At 41.5% G+C, this 24980-nt stretch overlaps 1 protein-coding gene across 1 annotated transcript in view; it reads left to right on the top strand.

The window, feature by feature from the left end:
- LOC147872541 (uncharacterized) overlaps positions 1-22728 on the top strand; it is a 108828-nt gene extending 86100 nt beyond the window's left edge. The window contains exons 7-15 of the mRNA XM_087356254.1: positions 7933-8120; positions 11879-12130; positions 13434-13713; positions 15366-15602; positions 16781-16950; positions 17269-17429; positions 18262-18420; positions 19363-19570; positions 20901-22728. Of these exons, the coding sequence (XP_087212380.1) occupies positions 7933-8120; positions 11879-12130; positions 13434-13713; positions 15366-15602; positions 16781-16950; positions 17269-17429; positions 18262-18420; positions 19363-19570; positions 20901-21207 (1962 nt within the window). The 3' untranslated portion in view covers positions 21208-22728. The remainder of the gene's footprint in view (positions 1-7932; positions 8121-11878; positions 12131-13433; positions 13714-15365; positions 15603-16780; positions 16951-17268; positions 17430-18261; positions 18421-19362; positions 19571-20900) is intronic.
- The last annotated feature ends 2252 nt before the right edge of the window (positions 22729-24980 follow it).

The raw sequence follows: 24980 nt of genomic DNA, 5'->3' as shown, positions 1-24980 counted from the left end.
GTCTCATTGTGTTGATGTATCTCATTGTTCTGTTCTGTCTTATTGTTTTGTATCTTATTGTAGGTCACTGCCACCGGGTATAAACCCATTTGCAGTCAATAATAAATAATAATAATAATATTAAGAATTCACTGTAAAAAACACGACTTAAAAATTTAGAGACCAAAAGCATTAAATAAACTGAAAACAAATATGGAGATCTCACTGGTAACAATGCACATACTTACCTTCCACTGCAACTTCTGTTTGCCTGGAGGCATGCCTGTTACCTCATGGATTTTTGCCTTGATAACAGCCACTTCATCTGATAATGGCAGCATCAGTGCCAGAAATTGCCCTTTCAATCTCCACTCTGGCTTCTCGGACATAGTAGGCACAGCTACTTTAAGGGACATAGGTGACTAAAATCAAATCCAAACTGTTTTGAAAAAAAACATTATCTTTTGCACATTCATGTACATTCTCTCACATGTTCATGTACACACAGATATGTGTTGTATGGCACAAGAACTTTAAATCATCTTTATGAACATCAAGATGGGCCAGAAATCTTTTCTCTCTTACTGACCACTAAATTCCTCTGTTCTTTAGATTTATAAAGTCCTGCTCTACCGTTTTGTTTGGAACCAACCCTAAAACATGATATGACATTTTTTATGTTTTCTTTCTCTGAACATATGAACTTCAAAAGCCAAAAAGGACATGTATGTGCGAGTCCCCTATGGGTGACTGTTGTCCCATTACATCAGAACACAATCAACAATCTGCCCCAAATGATCTCTGCCAGACTCGATCTGTCTAACACTGTCTCTGTCGAAACAGGTCTTTGCCGAGACGGCCTGCCAGCGATCATGTCTTTAAGAGAACGATTTGTCAGAGACCAAGTCATGCAGACACCGGTTGTGGCAGTGTTCGTGTGAGATTAATTTTGAAATTTTTTTCGAAAAATAAAAGGAAAGGAAAATGTCAAAAAAACGCACAAAACTAAAAAAAAAAATTTGAAAAATTCCGACTTCAATTGTTCTCGAAAATTTTTAGTTATTTTTGCTTTTCATCACATAACCATTTCTAATTTTTTTAAAAATTTTCATGGCCACCATCGACAAAAATATGAACTTTTATCAAAATTTTAAAAAAATCAAAAATTGATGTAAATTGTCCAAGAAGTGCACAAAACTAAAAAAAGGTGAAAAAATTTTACTTCAGAAAAATATATCTTTCGTAAATAAGTGCACAGGATTAGCTTTAATCGCATATCCCTAAACATCTGTGTGTACTTGGTCTCCAATTTTTTTTTTTGTTATCTGTGTATGCTGTGGTATTTTGTTTGTACTCGTCAGAGATCAGAAAACCCACTCGTCCACTTCTCTGTGACGAGTGAGTTTGGTAATAATATTATTTCTTATTGACATATATGAGGGATCTTTTGAAGTGCAGTAGTTGGAGCAATTGGAGGGGAAGAGATCAGTAGCTGGGAGACATACACATACATAAAAGGATAATATTAAAATGGGTCTTTGATAAATACTTTGTGAGGATGTGAGTTTGATTTAGAGTCAAAGTTTATGGTGATTTGGCTCACATTGTCAGTACTCCCCGGTTCATTCAAAGTCATATTTGTTTTTATTTTTGAACCTGCAATTGCAGAATGGGCTTGCAGAGAGTGAAGGTTAAATTTAACCAGTGTACTGCTACCTGATATGATTTTGAAGCATATATTTTATCTGTAGATATGTACATATTATTTAATTTTTATTTTAAACTGTTTTATATGCTATGTTTTTATAATTCCATTAATATGGACATTAACTGTGTGTGATGCACATATGTATTTTCCATGGTTTGTAGCGTGTTATTTGTTTTACATGCCATGCGCATGTGATATTTTTAGTCCATCTGTTAATTGTTTTTGTAAAATTTCTGCTCTTTATTGTATTGCGTTCTTACAGGAAAGAAAATTGTAAAAAAAAAATGTAAATTTATTCTAATATCGCTGGTGTAGCCAGTGACATTTTGTTGCATGTATCATAAAACATTGGTCCATATCAAATTACATAGCTCCAACATTTGCAGCTGTTTCTGGTAGTGGATAGCTTTTAAAATACGGAGCTTCTGCCTTTGGGCTGTAATTATGCTACGTATATTATCGTATTTTGTACTAGAGGCATGTTTTGTATTTTCATGTTATCACGATAACCACTGGATATTCCATAATCTATATAGAGGGGTAAGAAGTCTGCTTGTGTACTTCTTTATGCAAATGCAATCTCTTCTTTGTATTTATCCGCGATCTCCACTCGCAAAAATCCACTGAAACAATCCAGCACCGAGAAGTAACGGCCTCCATACTAAGACGCCACCATGGGGAATGCCTGAAACTTGGTTAGTGTATTTACACCTCTAAAATCTGTGCAAACTCTCCATTTGTGTGCGCCATCCATACTCCTTTTTGGGGTCAATATGGCGGGGCTTGTCCACGGACTATCAATCACTTTCACGTATAATACCTTTTTCCAACAAATCTTGAGTTAACTCTTTCGTAACATCTCTTAAAGCGTATGGTATCTTATACGGAGGTTTCCGTATCGGCGCTGCATTTCCTGTATCTGTGGTACGAGTCACCACTTCAATACTCCCTATTTTTCATTGTTTACTGTTCTAAATATTTACAGAAATTATTACATTGAAAGCATTTTCCGTTTTCTGTAAGCTGCGCAGACGCAGTAATCTCATCAAGTCGCTCCTCTGAGAGCACGTGCACCCTTCCGAAGTCGCATCACGAGTTCCTGATGCTTGAGGCGCCTGCAGCGAGCAAATTTCAAATTAAAACTGAATAGAAATTATTTGCCATCACGGACATTGCTTCGAGTGGCAGAATTTCAGCGAATGCGTCGTTAAATTTCTCATGCTGTTGGACATCTTCATTACCAGGAATGGTAAATCAGACAGGAATATAGCGATGTGTGAAGAATTGTGGCTGGTAAACAATTTCAAGTTGTCAGACTCGAAATAGAAAATTTTTTCGCATAAGAAAAACTCGTGCAAAATTCTCGTTTAAGCTTCTAACGTGCCTCGGGAATTAAATAATCTCAGTCCTAAAATCTATTCGATGTAGGTCCGAGACCGGTTGTCCTGACTGAAGTTTTTCGTGGTTTTTCTTTATTTCTTTCAGGCACATTCTGTGATAGTACCGGAAACATTCGAGGTTAAAGACCGGAAGTGACAGAGTCGCAGCGGCGTAACATTGTATATTTTCATGATCTGCTGGGGTTTGGTACCGTAGAGGCTGAAGATACGACTTTTAAGATTACCGCGTGTTTATTCATCTTTTACAGTTCATGCGACACCAATTAATAACCTCGTTCGAATTCATGTGATGACCATTAAAAGGGTATCAGAAATAAGACCGTACTTTCGATTAATAAAAGTCTGTGTTTGAATTTAATCCTGCTTGAAGTAACTCGCTATTGGTCATCTGAACCCGTACAAATGGAATCCCCATCCTCGCACTCTTTGAGCAAGAGACATTGGATTCAATTTACGTAATTTACATTTCCCGTTTTGACCGGCTTTAACAAATTTATTGAAAGTTTTGTAAAGAGTAAGACGTCGATATTTATCATTCAATTCGTCTCTCAAGGCAATGTTAGTTACTTTATGTACGATGTGACATTTTAGGTTCTAAGGTCTTTATGTAATTTGAGTGGCACTTTAGCTCTAAACACCGCGATATTTTCTGAATACGACGCTCCGAATGATTTATGTACTTTTCACAGAATGCAGACCGCAATATAAAACTCACGTTCATATTATCATCTTCTCATTACCTTAAACTTGAGGTCGCCGACAGGAGGTTTGGCGTTCGGAATTCCAAGAAACGCCACGTACTTTGTCTTGTTTTGGATAGATGCTAAAACTTTTCCCTTCAACAAACCTTGTTGGACTCTAAGAATTGGTTTTCTTGAGGTCTGCTCCTCCGACGCGAGGCTGCTACACATGCAGAGCATCTCCAGTGCCATCGCGGAGATCCATCGGCCCGCCGTGTCTCCAAGTCTGTGCGCTGGACTCCAGAGAACCAGATCCATTTTAAGTTATTGCATTATTTATCAGCAGCATAAAAAGTTAGGTTAGGTTACAATTATTCAGTTTAATTTAAACAAATTGAAATACTTTTTTGTATATTAAAAATGTGTGAGTCTCGTGGAAATGTCGGTGAATCAAATAGGAACCTAAAAGTCAGAACGAAATCACATGTTCAGTTGTTGGGCTTTAAAAGCAAGAGCGATACAAGTCTCCGTTATAACATAGATTTGAACCAACTTCAGAGGCGATTACACTTCCATTGTCTACGCCTGAATCCCGAAACATGGGTCCCTCAGGCCCCCGGAAACATTTTCCCTGGCGCAGGGGTGACGGGGTCAACAGGCCCGGGGCCTTAAAAAAATTATTTTCAAAATTAATCAAGTAAAATAAAACCCGATGTTAGATTTAAATAACAAGGGAAATGAAACTGCAAATCCGTCTTATACATATTCCCATTACTTTTAAATGTATTTCGTTCTGATAAGAAACACATTCAATATTAATTATTGACTTCTTCCATTCATGATTCAATGTAACCAAATTATAAGTTAGAGTAATTTTGTTCAACTACCAACAATGTGTAATTATGGACCAACCAACCAACCAAAAAGCTAACTGAGGGCAGAGGCCTGCGCAAGCGCAAGCATCGTCCCTACCTAGGTGAAACCATTCCTGCGCACAAGGCGCATTGCTGGAAATGGTAAACGGTCTTAATTTAAAAAACGGAAATTTTGCTAACGCTAACGGGGTTTCGTCATGGCGGGAGCCTCGACCATTACAACTGGGATCCGTTGCTGCTGATGGGAGGTCATCCCGTCAGGCAAGTTGTCCAAAGGAATTTGGTTGGTTGGATCTCCAGGGTTTGAACCCAGAGAGGGAGGGGCCGTTTCGGCTGAAGGCCTCTGCGGCATGGGGGGAGATCACTTCAGCTGATGGCCTCCGTGATCGGGGTGGGGGTGGCGGGCCGTGCCCCTATTAAGTTATACCCTGGCATTCGCCTTACAACTGAGGAAAAGCACGGAAAACCTCAGTCAGGGTAGCCGAGTAGTCTAACCACTCGTTGTGCCGACTTGGCCGTCTTTTGGGGACAGCCTCGGCTGGCCTGCTGAACATCGGTCGCCCTCGGTTGCCCTTGGGTGACCTCTGGCAGCCCTCGTTCGGCACGAGTCCCACTGGACACAACCAAAAAGGGACCGACAATGGTCAGCTTTTATTTGAACAACTGCGTGAATAACAATGCAAAAAAAGCATTGGAATTTCTAACCCACACCTGCAATAATATTGGTTCGGCATGCCATAAGGCTCTTTTCTAGTTTCTTATGCATGCAGTGTAATAGCCTGAATGAACCGTATTGCACTCCATTCCTTCACCTAAGAAACTAATTGTTTATTCGGCATTGTTGTGTTTCATTATCGCCATAAACAATCCGCTTTCGTTATTCTGTTAAGAGCTGAGCTGTGAATCGCTTGTATAAGAAGTGCGTCGTAAAGTAGATAATTTTGTGCTCTTAAAAACCTCTTATAATATCGCAATTACTTATCTTATATAAGAATTATTAAGAAATCTGTGAAACTCCAATTTAGTTTTGATTAAATTGATAATTGCCGGTGGACGTCGTGGTCTCTTACAATTGAACAAAGTTTGAGGTAAGGGATTCCTATTTATTATTAATGTTCATCACATTTCATGTTTTCATCTGCATTTGTGAACTCGTGTTAGAGAATTAGGCTTGTCTTCTTTTAAACACAATTTCAAGTAACATAAGATTGACTTCTATTTGTTCACGGCATCATTGATAGTAAAATAATATTCCAGTAGGCAATTAACATTTTACAGTTTTAAAAGAATAAAAATGAGTTTCGTAGCCCAGAATCTTAATAAAAATATGTGGATGCTAGGAAGTGGGGTTTATATTCTGAATAATAATTCTAACGCTTTACATCTCTTGATACATCGACATTATTAAAGCGTTTTAGTGAAATCTGAAGAATTTTTATTTCGGTTTTACAAGCCTAATTATCGACGAATCTCCTATTATCTCCCTACATCAGCAGATTAAATCCTTGGAATGCTTGCCATTATTGAGTGCAAAGTACTTATGGGTGCAAAACGTGGTCTTTCACTGTGAGGGAGGAACTTAGACAGAGGGCCTCTGAGAACAGAGTGTTGAGGAAGATGTCTGGACCCAAACCGGGAGTGGGACAGATAATAGAGAAAAGTACAGGACGAGCTCCTCACCCGATGTTGTTAGGGGGAGGGGAGGGGAGGTGTGTTTACAAGGCCTGAAGGGAGGAGACCTCTGGGAAGACCTCGGCGTACGTGGGAAGATAACATTAAGATAGATCTTACAGAGATGGAACTCGATGGAGCGAACTGGCTCAGGAGAGAACCCGGTGGCGGGACTTTGTGAACACGATGATGAACCTTCTGGTTCAGAAAAGGATGTGGACTATTCTTTGACGAGCCGAGTACCAATCGACTTTTTATAGAATATCTTGCACATTGCAGTGTGTGAGTGGCGTGATTTGGGCCTGATCTACGCACGCGGTAGAACAAATTAGAGTTTTTGTGACTGTTCCGAACTGTAATTCTCGCGTTCATTTAATAAATTTAAATTCCATTTTGTGCTTGTAATATATATAAATGTGTAACTTAGGCAGGAAAGTCCTTAATCACGTAAGCTCTTAAGCACTTTTAGTTCTACACAGAGAGAAGAACTCGAAAATTTTATGCTTATGAAAATGAGTAGCCTTCTTTTTTCCAAAATTTATTTAACTGTCTGGTTCTGCATCAAAGGTCACGCAAATTCTACGGCATATTCTTTTCGTAATTTTTTAAAATCGATTCACCAGAGTAGAGGCATCTAAGACTTTATGAATTACATTGATATTTTATACGTAATGTCTACGTAGTTTACATATAAGAAGATTTAAATTTATGCGAGTAATGACAAACACGCGGCATGACTTAATATTGCCTAAATCAGTCACACCTTCAGGGTGATTAAGCCAAGAAGAGTGCGATGGGCGGGGCATGTGGAGTGCATGAATTGGGCGAGAGGTGTGCACTGGGTATTTTTGGAAAGCCAGAGGAGAAGAGGTTGCTGGGGAGACCTAGATGTAGATGGGAGGATAATCTCAGACGGGATCTACGGGAGAAAGGATGTTGAAGGAGACTGGATTTTGTTGGCCCAGGGCAGGGTCCGGTGGAGGGGTTTGGTTAATTCGGTGATGAAACTTCGTATTCCGTAAGCCGTCTAGTTAGTTAGTTATATGTCACTTTTAGAGCTTTGTCATTTTGTATTGAATCTCAACAGGCATTTCTATAACAAAGAAACAAACTGAATCTATGGAGTCTAAGTCCTGCTTGAGAATCTAACAGTAGCCCTGGTAATCAAATGCCTTGCCTTTTCAGAAACATAAAGTTTCATGCCCGTGTTTACAAGACCCCGCCTCTAAGCCACTTCCACAAACAGCTGTAGACAATCCACACCTTCATTCTCCACCCTATAAGATCCATTTTAATGTTATCCTAGCAACGCATGGGACTTTTAAGTGACCTTTTCCTTTCAGATCTTCCGATTAAAAAGTTGCACTTCTTGTCTCTGCCATGTGTTCTACATGCCCCGCCCATCTCATCACCCTCGATCTGACAGCCTTCAATTTATTAATTAGTGAAGAGATCTATAAAGCTCCATATTATGCAATTTTCACTATTCCTTTGTCAGCAACTCTCTCGCAGGACCAGATATTCTTCTCAGTATCGTGTTCCCTCTCAGTCATTCTCAACTGATGTGCGCACGCGTCGGTATGAAGAAAAATCTGTAACAACGATCGACTGTTTTTCAGGAGATGGAGTCAAACCAAAGTCGCAGCTGTTTTCATGTCGGCGGCAGGTTCACGTGCACCAAAGCATTCCTCAGTCTGAATAAACTAAGAGAGAGGAACTTCTTGTGTGACGCGGTGTTGAGGTCGGACGACGGCGGCGTCTTCCGAGTCCACAGAGTGATTCTGTCGATGGACAGCGAATATTTCAGGTTTGTTTATTTAATGACGTGGTTTATTAACACGTGTAATTAGGACACAAAAGACGTCAATTCGTATGTGAAATGTTTTATCCCCTTCGTTGCAGAAACCTGTATTTTTATACGGCTGATTGTCTTTTGTTATTTGTTCGTTGTAATGAAATCTCACGGCGGTGACCAAGAAGACTATTGTCTTCTGGACGTTGCGCCGTAGAAACTGAGTGGCAATTCAGACGTACTTCCTGCCTTATTTCCTTGATAGAGGCAGTAAGCACGTCTGAAACGTCCGATAATTTCTACGAGACAACACGACGCAACGTCCCAGATGACATGGGTGGTTCTTTGTACTAATTTTTAAGTGCAGTTGTACTAAGGTGACAGTCAATCGATCTGGAGGGAGAAATAGAATCCCTTTCCAAATCGTCTTGGTTTTATACATAAAGACGACCGACAAAGTCCAGAAGAAAGTTGGTACTGCCCGGAACATTGAGAGCTGCTGTCTTAAATATAATAAACTGTGAGAAGGAACTTCGTAATACATGTAAGACTTGAGGTTTTCACGGCGGTGAGTCTGAAGATTTCTGTCTTCTGGGTTGTTGCGCTGTGTAGTCTGGTCGATGTTAGCCGACGTTTCGGAGGTCATACTGCCTCCGTATCAGGGCGATGAGTATGAAGATTTCTGTCTTCTGGGTTTTTGCGCTGTGTAGTCTGGTCGATGTTAACCAACGCTTCGGAGGTCATACTGCCTCCGTATCAGGGCGATGAGTCTGAAGATTTCTGTCTTCTGGGTTGTTGCGCTGTGTAGTCTGGTTGATGTTAACTAACGTTTCGGAGGTCATACTGCCTCCTTCATCAGGGAGATGAATATGAAGATTTCTGTCTTCTGGGTTGTTGCGCTGTGTAGTCTGGTCGATGTTAGCCGACGTTTCAGAGGTCATACTGCCTCCGTATCAGGGCGATGAGTATGAAGATTTCTGTCTTCTGGGTTGTTGCGCTGTGTAGTCTGGTTGATGTTAACTAACGTTTCGGAGGTCATACTGCCTCCTTCATCAGGGAGATGAATATGAAGATTTCTGTCTTCTGGGTTGTTGCGCTGTGTAGTCTGGTCGATGTTAACCAGCGTTTCAGAGGTCATACTGCCTCCGTATCAGGGCGATGAGTATGAAGATTTCTGTCTTCTGGGTTCTTGCGCTGTGTAGTCTGGTCGATGTTAACCAACGTTTCGGAGGTCATACTGCCTCCGTCATCAGGGCAATGAGTATGAAGATTTCTGTCTTCTGGGTTGTTGCGCTGTGTAGTCTGGTCGATGTTAACCAGCGTTTCAGAGGTCATACTGCCTCCGTATCAGGGCGATGAGTATGAAGATTTCTGTCTTCTGGGTTCTTGCGCTGTGTAGTCTGGTCGATGTTAACCAACGTTTCGGAGGTCATACTGCCTCCGTCATCAGGGCAATGAGTATGAAGATTTCTGTCTTCTGGGTTGTTGCGCTGTGTAGTCTGGTCGATGTTAACCAGCGTTTCAGAGGTCATACTGCCTCCGTATCAGGGCGATGAGTATGAAGATTTCTGTCTTCTGGGTTCTTGCGCTGTGTAGTCTGGTCGATGTTAACCAACGTTTCGGAGGTCATACTGCCTCCGTCATCAGGGCAATGAGTATGAAGATTTCTGTCTTCTGGGTTGTTGCGCTGTGTAGTCTGGTCGATGTTAACCAGCGTTTCAGAGGTCATACTGCCTCCGTCATCAGGGCGATGAGTATGAAGATTTCTGTCTTCTGGGTTGTTGCGCTGTGTAGTCTGGTCGATGTTAACCAGCGTTTCAGAGGTCATACTGCCTCCGTCATCAGGGCAATGAGTATGAAGATTTCTGTCTTCTGGGTTGTTGCGCTGTGTAGTCTGGTCGATGTTAACCAGCGTTTCAGAGGTCATACTGCCTCCGTCATCAGGGCAATGAGTATGAAGATTTCTGTCTTCTGGGTTGTTGCGCTGTGTAGTCTGGTCGATGTTAACCAGCGTTTCAGAGGTCATACTGCCTCCGTCATCAGGGCGATGAGTATGAAGATTTCTGTCTTCTGGGTTGTTGCGCTGTGTAGTCTGGTCGATGTTAACCAGCGTTTCGGAGGTCATACTGCCTCCGTCATCAGGGCAATGAGTATGAAGATTTCTGTCTTCTGGGTTGTTGCGCTGTGTAGTCTGGTCGATGTTAACCAGCGTTTCAGAGGTCATACTGCCTCCGTCATCAGGGCAATGAGTATGAAGATTTCTGTCTTCTGGGTTGTTGCGCTGTGTAGTCTGGTCGATGTTAACCAGCGTTTCAGAGGTCATACTGCCTCCGTATCAGGGCGATGAGTATGAAGATTTCTGTCTTCTGGGTTCTTGCGCTGTGTAGTCTGGTCGATGTTAACCAACGTTTCGGAGGTCATACTGCCTCCGTCATCAGGGCAATGAGTATGAAGATTTCTGTCTTCTGGGTTGTTGCGCTGTGTAGTCTGGTCGATGTTAACCAGCGTTTCAGAGGTCATACTGCCTCCGTATCAGGGCGATGAGTATGAAGATTTCTGTCTTCTGGGTTCTTGCGCTGTGTAGTCTGGTCGATGTTAACCAACGTTTCGGAGGTCATACTGCCTCCGTCATCAGGGCAATGAGTATGAAGATTTCTGTCTTCTGGGTTGTTGCGCTGTGTAGTCTGGTCGATGTTAACCAGCGTTTCAGAGGTCATACTGCCTCCGTATCAGGGCGATGAGTATGAAGATTTCTCTCTTCTGGGTTCTTGCGCTGTGTAGTCTGGTAGATGTTTACCAACGTTTCAGAGGTCATACTGCCTCCGTCATCAGGGCAATGAGTATGAAGATTTCTGTCTTCTGGGTTGTTGCGCTGTGTAGTCTGGTCGATGTTAACCGACGTTTCGGAGGTCATACTGCCTCCGTATCAGGGCGATGAGTATGAAGATTTCTGTCTTCTGGGTTCTTGCGCTGTGTAGTCTGGTCGATGTTAACCAACGTTTCGGAGGTCATACTGCCTCCGTCATCAGGACGATGAATACATATTTCATTGTTATTAGGGAATCTTTCGAGAATTTGTGCATACTTTAATCTGCTTTTTTTAAAATAAAGATGCCCTGGGTTCTCGAAATGAGAAATGAATTATAAGCGTGAGCCATTGTTTCTTTTTTCCAAGAGACGTATCTCACGTCTTGTTACGAACTGTGTTTTCCGACAACCAAATCTTTCCGTTTGTCTTGAGCTGCAAATCCCTTAATTTGTAATAGGAAAATGTTTGCTGGTTGGTTATGATTTTTTAAAGTCCGCGTAGAAACATCTGCTTTTCTTTCAAGTTGTTTATTGTCGGGAAAATGTTTTGACAGAGCAAATAGATTTCATATTTCGAACTGTTCAATCAGTGGAATGTACAGCCCGCGATGTATGTTGAAATATTTGCATTGGCCTTATAATTTGTGTAGTAGTTGTTATAACCTCAGATGTCTCTTGAAGGTGTGAAGGGTATGTAAGAAATTCTATAGTACAAATGTTTGCTGCTTGCTTTCAGATTTTTAAGTTAAATTCTGTTAAGCCTACGCAAGCTCTTCACCACACGCAGTTAATCTGGTCCCATTCGTACTCATTCTGGGAGTTTTTGAAGTATTCAAATAACAAGAATTCATCCACCACATTGACAAAAAGATACTTTTACTTGGCTACGTGACTCATAAAAACTTAAAGTTTATGCGCATGACTTGTAATTTTCTACTCGCCGTTTCTCCAAATCGACGTTTCAGGACCCTCTTCACGACATCACTGCACACCAGTGAGGAGACTGATATTCTTCTCCACAGAGTCAGCTCAGACATGATGACCCAGATACTGGATTATGTTTATTTTCGCTGGGTGGACATCCGCTCCGACAACGCGCGTCAGCTGCTCGAGACGGCTGAGTATTTGTGGGTACCAGGCGTTACTGAACTCTGCTGCGACTTCCTCAAGGACGAGATAAACGTCGACAAGTGTATCGGCATCCTTCAGTTCGCAAGGTAATTGATGTTCATTTATCATTTGCTGTTTCGCCAGCTCTCGTCGCTGGAGCGAATCAGCTTTCCTCAGGAGCAGTCGAGTACCGCGTCGGAGATTAAAGCCTCTGACTGAGGACTGGACAAATTATGAAGCGTTGTAGGTCAGGGCAGATCTGATTTAACTGCGTATGTTTTGATAATCATTATGACCAGTAGATGAATAATTTCACCTTGTGGAACGTTAATCACGATCTATTGCAGGGTCATAACTAAATATGTCTTCCTCTCGAATTCCTTTTCTTCTTTCCTTCTTTCTCTGCGGAATTTTTGCTTCTTACATAATCCTCCCAACAACAAAATCAACATTCAGTCCCACAGCTTTCTGCATACAGCAAAACCTCTGTTGACCGAGCCTCGATTATCCGATTCCCGCAATAAGCGACCGAGTTTTAACCGGATCGGTTGCGATTGGATTCCACCGGCGAGAGTTTTTAAATCGATGTGCACGCGGTACAGTTCATTAATCTAACCTCACTCCAGATTTTGCTGATTATTACGAACACTTCTGGACATTTAGAGAATTGGTTAATATCGGGCAAATACAAGAAACAACCCGCTGGTCCCCGTAGATGATGAAACCTTACTACTTGTTGTTCAGGACAACATAGCAAGCAAATCAACTGACATCGGCAGAATCACAACAGAACCTCCAATTCATGCGATGGACGGAATGACTGATAAATTCACTATTTTAGAACAGGGACTCCCTCGAACAGCGCCCAAGAGTGACTTTTGCCGTCGGCTTTTGCGTTCGACATGCCCTCATCATTCGCTGGCTACTAAAATCTGTATTGAGTCTCTACTTATTTGTTCATATCCATGACCACGTTCCCCTTTCCCCGCTCATTCGACCCGTGGTTCCCCCCATTTTGTCCGGTTACACGAGGTTTCACGGGATTAACACACACAGTTACCAAAACGTCGTTTCACCAAGGTTAAGGCCAGAATTCAAAATTCTACACTTCTCATCTCACTGCCTTCTTCACTTGCGTACGCCATGCCCTTGTTTCAACCTACAACCTTATCGCGAGGACCAACGGGCATTGCCTGGGTACCTTCAGAGCCGAAAACTTTCTATTTTGGATCGGTTAAACGGAGCGTCTCTCAGCGTTGCCTCTCCACGTGTCTGCTCTCAGTCTCGCTCATTCGGACTCCAAAGGGCTAAGGTAAAAACTGCAGGCGAAATACTGTGGTGTGCAAATGCTTGAGAATCCAGTTCTTGCTGGAGTGTTTAATTGTGTCAGCGTTACCTTCGCTGTCGCAGGTTACACTCCTTAGCCGACCTCGAGACTCAATCTCGCCCCTTCGTTCTGCGCCACTTCGTGGAAGTGTCTCATCAGAGCAAAGAACTCCTGGAACTGCCTGTAGAGGAGCTGCAAGCGATAATCGAGGACGAGGAACTGAACGTGAGGAACGAGAGAGTTGTGTGGGAGTGCATTCTCCGGTGGATCAACCACGACCCGAACAACAGGAAAGGCCACATCGCAGGACTTTTGAAGGGAGTCAGACTTGGACGACTTGATGCAAAGTTTTTGAAGGAGGTGGTCAGTATGCCCCTGAAATCGTGGATGTTTATGGGAAGTGAAGCCCGCGTTTTCAATTCCATATTCACATGTGTTCAGAACCCATTAATGCAAATCGTGAGCCTTTTTCTTCGTCACGTGTAAGCCCGTCTGTCTGTCTGTCCGCAGTTACAGCTCGAGAACGTCTAAACGGATGTTCATTAGAATTAATACTAACAAGTTTTAACAGAATCTGTTGACATATTCCAATTCTGGTTAAAATCTTACAATAACAACGTGTAAAACTACACAATGATTTTAATGCCTTCTACTGTGCAAAATTTGCTGCGTAAGAAATCCCCAGATTCTCTTAGTTGCCATGGTTACAATAACAACCTGTTTAATGACGCTGGTAACACGCTCGCATACGCGTGAGTATGTGCAAAACAAATATACGATTCGTCCTTTTATGCAGAAATGTTGGAGATAATGATCGTCCTTTATTCATCGTCTTTAAGTTTGACAGTCCGTCGGCGCTACAATCTTTTATTGTAGTCTCAGCTTTCATTAAGATCCATTAAGCGTTTAAGTTCAACTTCAGCATTCCACCGTTAACTAAATTCAAACGTCCACTCAGCTCGAATAGGAAAATCCTCCAACAGATTAATCACGTCTTCTGACGCAGCGTTCGACTTAACCAAAGATCCTATTGCCATAAGAAGCTTATCTTAGCTGCTATAATAATTTCAAGTATCTCCAACGATGAGCACTTAGCATGATAATCTTCAGCTGATTGACCATATAGGGACAACAGATATCCGAAAAGTTCAACAAGATAGATTCGTTTTACATCCAAGAGAAAATTTCCCGAGGGGCTTCAAATTCATAGACAGCTTTAACATTCAAATATTTTAAACGTAATCTCACGAAGCAGCCTTACAACTTAAGATATTCCTTCTTCCATTTCATCATGCGCTTTAACCCGAGAGGAAAAAATGTTCTATTCAAGGTCAAATGCCCTGTGATTTCAGACACTCGCCTCTTACGAATATTTGTGAAACAATCGCACAGATTCATGAAAATGTTAACTGCTTCAAGTGTCTTTACAGTTTAGCATTCGTATCTACTAGTTTCGAACACTTAAAGTGAACCACCTGACGATGACCAATTAATGTCGAAACATGCAATGGCTCTTAAAAGACATTGAGCCCATAATCACACGCTGCTCTGTTGACGGGCCTTTCACCTAACCATCAACATGCAGAAGGTTGCCTCCCTTGGCACTCGAAGCAACTAATTGTCATAATTTTCTTTCGATGCTACGTAATTTTGACAATTAATTAAAGTTATCAAATCAAAAAGAATGTGCATCTCGTACGGGAGAGACGAGAAATAAATTACAATTTTGAATGTAACTCAAAATGCAGCCAATACTGAAGGATTTAACTTTCAGTTGAAACACATTTCAATAGTTTTCTCTAAGATCGATTTAAACTTGATTTCGCTTCTCTCCACAACCCGTGCATTTGTTAAGAGCGTCGTTACATAAACCAAAATGCATATTTTCCTGCATATACCAAGTCTATTTCGGTGAGTTACCAACCAAATTATGTGTGAATTTCATGTGTGCTCTGCAATGGAACATGGCGTCCCTTCCTAAAAGTTAATAAGGTCCACATTGAACTGTTCAACAGGTGTCAAAGCACCCGTACGTAATGGAAAACGAGGCGTGTAGTCCCATGATCTCGGAGACGCTCGCGTTTCTGCACGACTCAGAAATGGTGACGAAGGAAGACAAGGATTTCGTGACACCAATGATTGCCTACCCGCGAATCCCACAGGACATTCTGTTTGCTGTTGGTGGGGGTCGCGACGAAGAGCCGTCAGATGTGATCGAAGCGTACGACGCACTTGCTGACCGGTGGAGTGTGGTGAGTTGCACAAAATTCTACTCCTACCGCGGCTTGTTAAATGACGCCTCCGAGAAAAACTACTTTTCCTCTTTCTTGCTAAACTTAATTACAAGGACCTCTTAGCCTCTTTATTTCGTGTTCGTTTATTTCCATTGCACTGAACACTTTTTTAAGAGAAGCTTCAAAGACATGAATTAAAAGTTGTCAGCGGAACCACGGTTCCGGAGATTTTGACGTAAATACGTCTATACGGAAAGGAAGTTTATATATTTGCTTTATTCTAAATATTTTCTTTATACATTCTTTACAATTGAGTAAAGTTTGATTAAGACTTTGCTTATTCAACTTGAATTAGTTACGCTTAAGATGGCTCTGTGGTAGCTGAATGTAATGTAAAGTAATATAATGTAATGTAATGAAGGTAAGGTAAGGCAATGTAATGTTTTATAGGTAACATCAATGCCGAGTAAACAGATGACGTTTCCTAGGTAACATAACAAATAAGTTACACTTTTTAGTTTCCCTTTTCCGTTCCACTTTTTTGCCGAATGACCCTTCCTCATAGACGTATTTACGTCAAAATAATAAATAAATAAATTACTCACGTGCTCAATCTCTCGTACAATTTAAGTTCTAATAGGAATCGACGACGGATGTGAAGTTTTCCTTAAATACCGCTTACAATAAGCGTCCTACTTCACCTGTCACGGCAACCTGTCTGCTGATTTTAGACATCGTTAATCGTCAGTGGATTTCAACGGAATAAATGAAGCACTGATCGGTGTCGCTGTCGGCCATCTGCGTGGTAACGCCTCGTGAATTACAAGGCTTGGGGTGGGGTGGCGGACCTACTGCCTCCAGCTTTGCGTCGATAAACATCTGTCTTTGCCATCGCACGAACGTAAAATGTCAGCTGTTGATCAGAAATTAATTCTACGTTTGTCTGTCGAACTTGACGAGAGCTTCTGTTCGGGTCTTCCTGTTTCCTCCGCCTCTCATAATTCCTCCATTCCTCCAAGTTAATTTCTCGCGGTCTTTGTCGAGTGCCTCCCTCCACGGTGTAGCAATTTCGGTCCACTGTTGGGGGTTGCACCTCTGCTCTGGTGGTTGGTCGCTTGGACTCTAATGTAAGGACTTCACATCAGTAGACCGAATGACCCAAAGAAACATAAAGCCATAATCTGTTATTCCTGCAGGTGGAAGGGGCCGACTCGATCGGTCCGCGAGCAGGCCATGGCACGGCAGTAGTCGGTGTCGACATTTACGTCATCGGAGGTGAGAACGGCGTTGAAACCTTTAACTCATGTAGCTGCTTCAACGCTGTTACGAAGACATGCCGCGAGGTGGCGCCTATGCATGAACGCAGGTAAGATGCAGATCGGTAACTAAGGAACTCCTTGGAACAGAGTCCTTCTTCAAAAGCTGATAGTCGCTCTCTTAGTCAAGATATAAATGCGGGCAGGAGCTGTAAAATTTTACCACTCACATTCAGGAGCATCGTGCAAAGTGTGAATAGGTCGGAGGACTTTTGCGACAAAGTTGGCTTTAAGAATGCGATTTGCTTGTTAATTCATTTGAGTTAAGATTTAACAATGACGAGGGAACAATTGCGTTTTTCGAGAGGAAATGCATCTGAATCAACAATAAATGAACATAGCAGAGCGTGTTCTTTTGTTCATTTCAGATCCTGTTTAAGTGTGGCGGTTCTGCGAGGTGCAGTGTACGCCATGGGCGGTTGTGGTTATAACAGAACGGCTGAAAGATACGACTGCAAGGCGAACCAGTGGTCTTTGATCGCTCCCATGAACACAAGACGATACAAAGCAAGTGCGGCTGTACTGAATGGTACGTAAATCCTGTGAAACAGAAATTTGTGAATTAGCGCAGAAGGCGAGGCGTCTGTCTGTCTATCCGCGTGTAAGGACGCAAGAACGGTTGAAGGAATCGCGGGATTTGAGGTTCTTACGGCGGGGAGTACGAAGATGGCTGTCGTTTGACTTCTGCCGACGTTTCAGACGAACTTTATGCCTTCATCATCAAGGCATTCCTCTTCGCTCTTGAACTTAGTTCCATTATCCAATATTCTTCTATTATCCCATTCTTTTATCCGTGTTACGGACTTCGTTATTTCACAGACTGCAAGGGCTTGAAGTTCCGAGTGCGTGATGGTTTCTTCTGCTCTCGTAAGCTGTCCCTGTGCGTCGTCTTCTGCCTTTTTAGTGTACACTAGGAGTGAATGCAAACAACCATCAAACTATCAAACTGGCTCTCATATAACACAGATGTAATATGTTTTTGAGACAGTTAATAATCTCATGTGAATAGCGCATTGTATTATAAATGTAGGACACCGCTTGGCAGCTCGTTCCGTACATCTCTGGTACCAAATTTAATAAAATTCGTTTCACAGAAGATTTTCGTTATGCATTAATTTAAGCACTTTATGCTGTTTATGTTAAATTTTATCAGTTAAACTCGTCTTCTTTGACACGCTGATTGTCTGCTCTCGAATCAAAGAAACAGATGAACAGTGCAGTTTCTGTGACTCGAAGGGGGACTTAATAGATTTACGAATTTAAGTACGAATTGTCCCATGTCTGTGCTCTGCACGGAGCAGTTTAACGCCTCTCCCTACACCAAATGTGTGTACAGTTTGTGTCATAATTTCTTTTTACAGACAAAATATACGTCGCTGGTGGATTTTATCCTTCCAATTATCTAAACTCGGTGGAAGTTTATGACCCGGACACAAACCGATGGACGTTCGTTGGACCAATGCACTCTGAACGTTGGTTTCTTTCTTGCGTCGAGTTCCACGGCTGTCTGTACGCCCTAGGTGAGAACTCTGGACATTCTGAGTGATGCTCCTCTATCCTCCTGACAGAACTTGCTATTGTGAAATGTTTTCATGGTTTTTTAGAGTGACTGAGATTTTATGAACAGAATTTTTCTCCTGTCATTACAGAGTTTGTTTGGCCTTAATTTTAACCGCGATTCGTGGTTTCGATTACATTCTCCACAAAGAACACTTAACTAACTAACTAACATTTTATAATCTCTTGTGGTATCCAAAGTAACGTAAGCCCCATTTTTCACAGAGTACCAGTTTTACAGGTAAATATTTTGTTCTTGTAGCAAGGAAATTTCAGTTTGCCGCTGTTATCCCCAAAGCAGTTCCTTCGCAGTCTTTGATTTTCGTCACTTGTTACTGTAACGCCATCTTATATTGTTTTTGAAGGCTACTTTCTCACGCAGTTTCATGAAGTAGACAACAGATGTCAGGCGCAATTTCCTGATGCTACAAGGACGAAAATAAAATTGTAGCTGTTCCTGGTACAAAAACTGACAATGCAAGAGGGAATGAATTTTCTTTGTTGTATTTAATTCATTCGTTCCTTTTACGGAATTACCAATTTTAAGAGCGTAAATCCGTTTGTAAGACGGCCGGAGTGTGAAGCATCGAAGTTACTGGAAATACTAACATCTAGAAATTTGTAATTGGTAATCTTGAAGAGAAGATACCACTTGTGATACATTGGCGTAAAAGGAAGGATAATATTAAAATGTTTTTAAGGAACTAGAGTATGTGGGAGGGGTTCAACTACCGACTTATGTGAATAAGGTAATGAATCTTGTGGCTCCATAAAAGCCAAACATTTCGTGGCCACTTGACAGAGTAATGAATATCAAGAAGGGCCCCGCTGAGTGGGGTTAGAATAACTTCCCTTTGGCACCTTTTTTTATATCCTGTGACCTTTTACGGAATGTGTGTGTGCAGGAGGACACGTCGGAGAATCAACCCAGCTCTATACCGAAAAGTACGACCCTACAGAAAACACGTGGACCGAGATCCCTGCCATGAACTTCTATTACGATGAACTCCACGCAGAAGTGATGGACGACACGATCTTCGTCATCAGTTATTATTATAAGATGACTAAATTAGAATCCCACGTCGCATATTTCGATGACAAGGAAGATCAATGGTTTGTCTCTTTGTTTGTTTGATTCTTTGTTTGGTTGTTCAGAGCTGTATAATCACAAACTGTTGCTTTCGAAAAGCTCTCGGAAGTAAAATATTTCCGGTCAAATATCCGCGATCTTGCGGATGCTGCGCCATGTAGTGACCGACGTTTCAGAGGTTCTTACTGCTTACTCAGGGCCTTGAATAAACGCGCGAAAGGTGGCTGAGAGGGGTAGAATGAGAGCAGGCAGGGCGACGTTGCGGTCAAGCTGATTGGTTAAATCAGAGGGCGAATGACTAGGAAATGCTAATCAGACGTAAGCTGTGACTGCATTAATAAGAAGCTCTTGGACTAAGTTTCCTTGATCAGTGGCACTCTCTTGGGCAGGAAGTGTCTGGTTTTAAGCACATCAGCATCGCCATAATCTTCGCCTTTCGTCAAAGTGTTAGGCCTTCAGGTTTAACGACGCCTATCCATATCATGTTCCCATTTCTGATGGACGTTTATTTTAAAATGGCTGTCTCTTGGCGTGTTTGACCACGCAGTCTCCTGTCATCTGTTGACGGAGTTAGTAAGCAGCTCCAAAAACATCTCAGAATACAAATTTCTTCATAAGTGTTTGAAGAAGAGCCAGAAATCCCACAGAAATTCATTTTATTTTGGCTTTTGTTTGTCTTACGTCCAACAGAACCTCTCCAGAACAATTTTTAGAGGGAAATATTGTCAAGGGTTCATGTCTCAAACAAGACACGTTTATCTCTCCAAAGAAAGCGTGTAATTAAATTTATTATTCTGACCTAAGCTAATGGCTTAATGAAATGTACCAAACGTAGTTAGCGCAGAACACAAGTCATGTGACAGCGTCTTAAAATAGTCATAACCTCTCCCTCCACTTCGATGTAATAAAATGTATTACGTTATAATAGTGCGTTGGCCGTTGTTCTATGCGCATGAGCAAAAGAAAGATCACGTGGGAACTGTTCTGAAATATTGTGTGGCAATCGTGCATTGAATTCCGATTGGGGGAACTTTTGTTAAGGTTTTCTGGAAACAAAATACAAGCAACGACATTTCGGTGGAAGCTGTGCCCTTAGCTTCAAGCAGTTTCCCATTAAACCCAAAGGCAGAGCCAGCCTATCAGACATGGATATTTTTAGGGCAAAACATTTTACGACTCCCAAAGATAATTCTTTTATTCTTATTCGATATTGAAATCTCTGATATTTTAGAACCCCATACATATTTTCTGTAATTTTGTCAGAGAAATGTGATAAAAATTGACTTGAGTGTAGATAATACGGATGGAAGATAGAAGATTGTTTGTTTTCACTTTTAACATTTCAAATTGCAGGCACAAGGCGGCAGACATGAATGTTCGTAGATTTCAGATGTCGACTTGTGTCATCGAGAACCTACCGAATGCAAGGGATTACGCCTACAAACACAAAGACAAATCGATGGAGGAGAAACGCAAAAATGAAGGAGGAGAAATGCAAGAAAATGTTGGTTTGGAAAATAACCGTCCTTCCACACACACTCGTCCTTCTGCTGATGTAGCCACGGGTTCAACCCCAGTAGCTAGGCTGGCGCTGGTGTGGTTACAACGTTTCTTACTTTGGTGCGTGGAGAGGGTTAAAGGTTTTCTCAGGATACCCTGACATAGGATCAGTCGGTGGGCGAGGATCTCCGACTCTCAGGTAATAAACGGAGAGGCCTTAATTGGAGCGGCGCTCGCGGGAGGGCAGCGAAGTCGCTGAGCTGGTGCAATTCTTGACGACACAGTTGTTGAAATCACTCAATTTATTCACGAATTGAGACGCACTGATGCAAAGACACAATTATGTTGATATTCAGGCTGTGCAATGAATCGGCTGTTTATGTACGACTTGAAGTCCAACACAACACAAGCGCGCTATCACAGTAACTGGTCCTAAATTTTGAATTGAATGCGGCGATCCGATTCGTCCCCCAAAACGTCGGAAACGCTCCGAAAAGCCACATTCGAATTTCATTGGTCCCAATCGCAGTGAGGAGACTGCTCTAGGGCAAACGTCATTCTATATCTGGAAAGGCTTAAGTTTTTGCCTCGTAAACAACTTTTACGAGGCGAAAGCTTTGTGAGTGTCACGGAAGCTCTCGAGGAAAGACGTTCAAGAAACTGATTGTCGCTACTCTCTTCAAATTTAATACATTAATCAATGCCAAAATTCATAAAATCAATCACATTTGGAGGAAGTAAGGCGTTCCAAATATAATCTCATCACGCGAACTTCGTTTGTATAAAACGGATTAACATGCCAAAGCCTGGTTTACCCCTCATCTCAAGGTTCAGCCCGTCAGAGAATCGAACTACGAACCTGGACTGGCACAGGAAAATCAGTAGTTTGCAGTTTATTACAACCACGATGAACACATTCATTTTAATTTCTTTCCTTACGAAAATTATGTAGAAAACTAGGAATTGATGTAGGAACTACAAAAAATCAAATAAAGAGAAATATTGTTTGCAGCGAAAAAGGGGAAATTATTTCTCCTCGTTATTTTCTGCTCAAGAAGTCTTTTTGAAATTAATTATTTTACAGACGTTTAATTTTATCTAAAATATTACCATTCATCAACACACAACAGTTTCGCCTTGCGTCTTGTATTAAATGAATCCACTTGTGGCGACATGTTTCGAGTTACGAAACCGTCTTCAGGGGAAGATTAAATGTTTTGCTTCATGAACGTCATTTAGAAAATCGTCATTTGGAAGCCAACACACTGAGAATTTTGTATCGATTTCTGATCTGCGTGTGATATTTTAAAAAAATTGCAAAAAGTACATTTTGCTGAGTTGCCCCGATATACCGGGTAATTATGCCATGTTCCTTAGGGAAGTACCAACCTTTTCAAATGTCGTGAAGGAACAGACGATGGTTTCAGTTAACAGATGTATTTATTTATTCATGGTACTTTGTAAGGTACATTTATGTATTTTAATGAATAAGTACAAAATATTACCACAAAATACACAAAACTAGGAACTTGAATTTAGTTAAGGTACAAACAGAGTAATAGAAAAATGTGACAGCGGTAATCAAATGGGGAACTCAAGGCATATCCAGGAGTCTCAGCACAAGTAAATCTGTGCAACCTTCTTCATTTTAATCTCATTCGTAATAAAGGAATCGATTGAAGATTGTTCTTGTGCTTTCGCCCTTAAACGCTGCCTTACTCAGTAGCGTCGAGGCCATCTGATCAAATTAGCAACTGCTCGGCTAAACTACAGTTCGTATCCTGACGCGGGGAGTCCGGGGCCCATGGAGTCCCTGCCAGGGATACGACACGGTCGCGCTTTACCCCCGGGGGAGGACCCACTGGATAGGAGGCCGGGTGGGCCCCAGAGGCTAGACGAAAAATCCTTTGCCCCTGTCGGGGATCATTATTAAAAATATTACTAGCCACTTCTTGCGATATTTAGATGATTCTACAATGAACTACTTAATTTCTGACTGTCTCTGTGTCTTATTAGCAATGTACAGTGAATTCATTGGTAAGTTCAAGGCAACTGTCACTTTCAGACTCACCACCAGACGACGTGTGGCTCCACAAAACAGTAGAATCAGCTTTCCTGTGTCTTCGCATTTCATGCTGGAAGCCGGGAAGTGAGCGCATTGCACTTTGAACTATTCCGCATATTTTAATGATCTCGTAACAGACAGACGATAAAGTCACTGAAACGTCCATGTGTCGCCATTCGTGCCAAAAGTATTTCCCGCTCATCACCGAACCGAAGGCTTGCTATTTTGTTCCTAATGGCTGCCACCCGTCCTTGTTCTGCGCCAGATGATTCCACGTAAGACCTTATTTATTTACGCTCCATTTTAATATTATACCACAATCTGCGTCTAGCCGTACCAGGGAACTGGTTCTCATTGCGAGTATAACACCGCCAGCCAATCGCCTGAAGACGTGAGTCGAGCCAACTTAATAAATTGTGACGCGTGTTAATTGGGGGCGTGGCACCAGGCCGAGGTTCGTACCCTCAGAAGCTCATCCGGCCTTTCGACTGCTGATCGACGCGACGTTCTGGTTTACAATTCCCCTCACCTTCTCGCAGAAACGACCGACAAACGTCCACCTCGTCAGCCGAAATGCGCCGAATAAATAAGAGAATGAGATTATACCCTGTCCATTCTATGTCGGCACACCCTCCGAGGCACGGACAGACGCAAGAGGGCTCATTCGATCATTCACTTATTATGAGCTTCATCGTCTGTTTAAAGACAAGCAAAGTTGAAAGAGGACACTCGGAAGACGAAGGAGTAGATGCAAGGATAACATTAAACAGCATCATAAAGCGTGTGAGGACGTTGACTAAATTCACGTGGCTCAGGACAGGGTCTATGGCGGGATGTCGCGAACACGGTAACGAAACGTCGTGTTCCAATAAAATGCATGGAAATTTTTTCCCTCGTTGGGCGCACTGTTAGATTCTCAAGGACTGAAGGAGCTGGAACAAAGTAAATAATACATGGACAGACACTAAAATTAATGACTGCCTTATTTATGGCAAGAAAAGGCATGGCTTACCTCCTCCATTAGCTATTACATCTCTTATTGCGGAAGCCAGGGCCTACTCAAAAATTCCTTTCGCTTCCTGTTCTATCCGTTTTCATTGCACAAGTATTTAATTAAGAGACCTAAAATATTAAAATGTGTTGATAAATCTGACAAAAAATACAAATTAAATACAAAAACAAATAAACTACCAATGTAAACACTAATATACATGTAAAACACTAAGAAATACTAAAACAATACAAGGAAAGAACATAGAAGCGATAATCGAATTAAAACAAATAACCAAGCAAGACCACTCTCTAGATCTGAGAAAGTGTCCTCAAAAGAAACAAAGTTTATGCTAAACACGTCCAAAGATTTACATACGTCATTTCCAGCAATGACACACCTGGCTGAAGAACTATGTCTAAGAGCACTGCACACACTAAAAGTAGAAAATTTTCTTATTTATCCTGACGTCACACGAATACCAACAGCGTCCATGATGGAATTACAATTTATTTTGCCCTTAAATACATTAATAACAAATAATAAGGAATAAAGTGCTCTGAAATTTAAAGTAGTTAAAATCAATTCAAATGTACGTGTGATTTTAAACTGAAGAAAACCGGTAATTGCGCAAACTGGTAAATTTCCTTTTAATATTTTCTAATTTATTCGGTTGCGGCTTCAAGTTATAATCAGCGAATAACAACATTCTTATTCAAGCCTTTCACAAACAGATACATAAGCCATAAAGATCTAAGTTATTGGTTGCCTCACTTATTAATCAGGTCATGGACATGATCCATACGTGCTAGCATTAGGATATTAACTGGGTTTGTTAAGGAAATAAATGTTAAACGTCAAACAATAGATAACGGAT

Source organism: Zootermopsis nevadensis, unplaced genomic scaffold (assembly GCF_977971745.1).
Source record: "Zootermopsis nevadensis isolate Lab colony 2312 unplaced genomic scaffold, Znev_1.0 Znev_ptg000026l, whole genome shotgun sequence".
In the NCBI taxonomy this organism is placed as follows: Eukaryota; Metazoa; Arthropoda; class Insecta; order Blattodea; family Termopsidae; genus Zootermopsis; species Zootermopsis nevadensis.
This window is presented reverse-complemented; position numbering and strand designations above follow the sequence as displayed.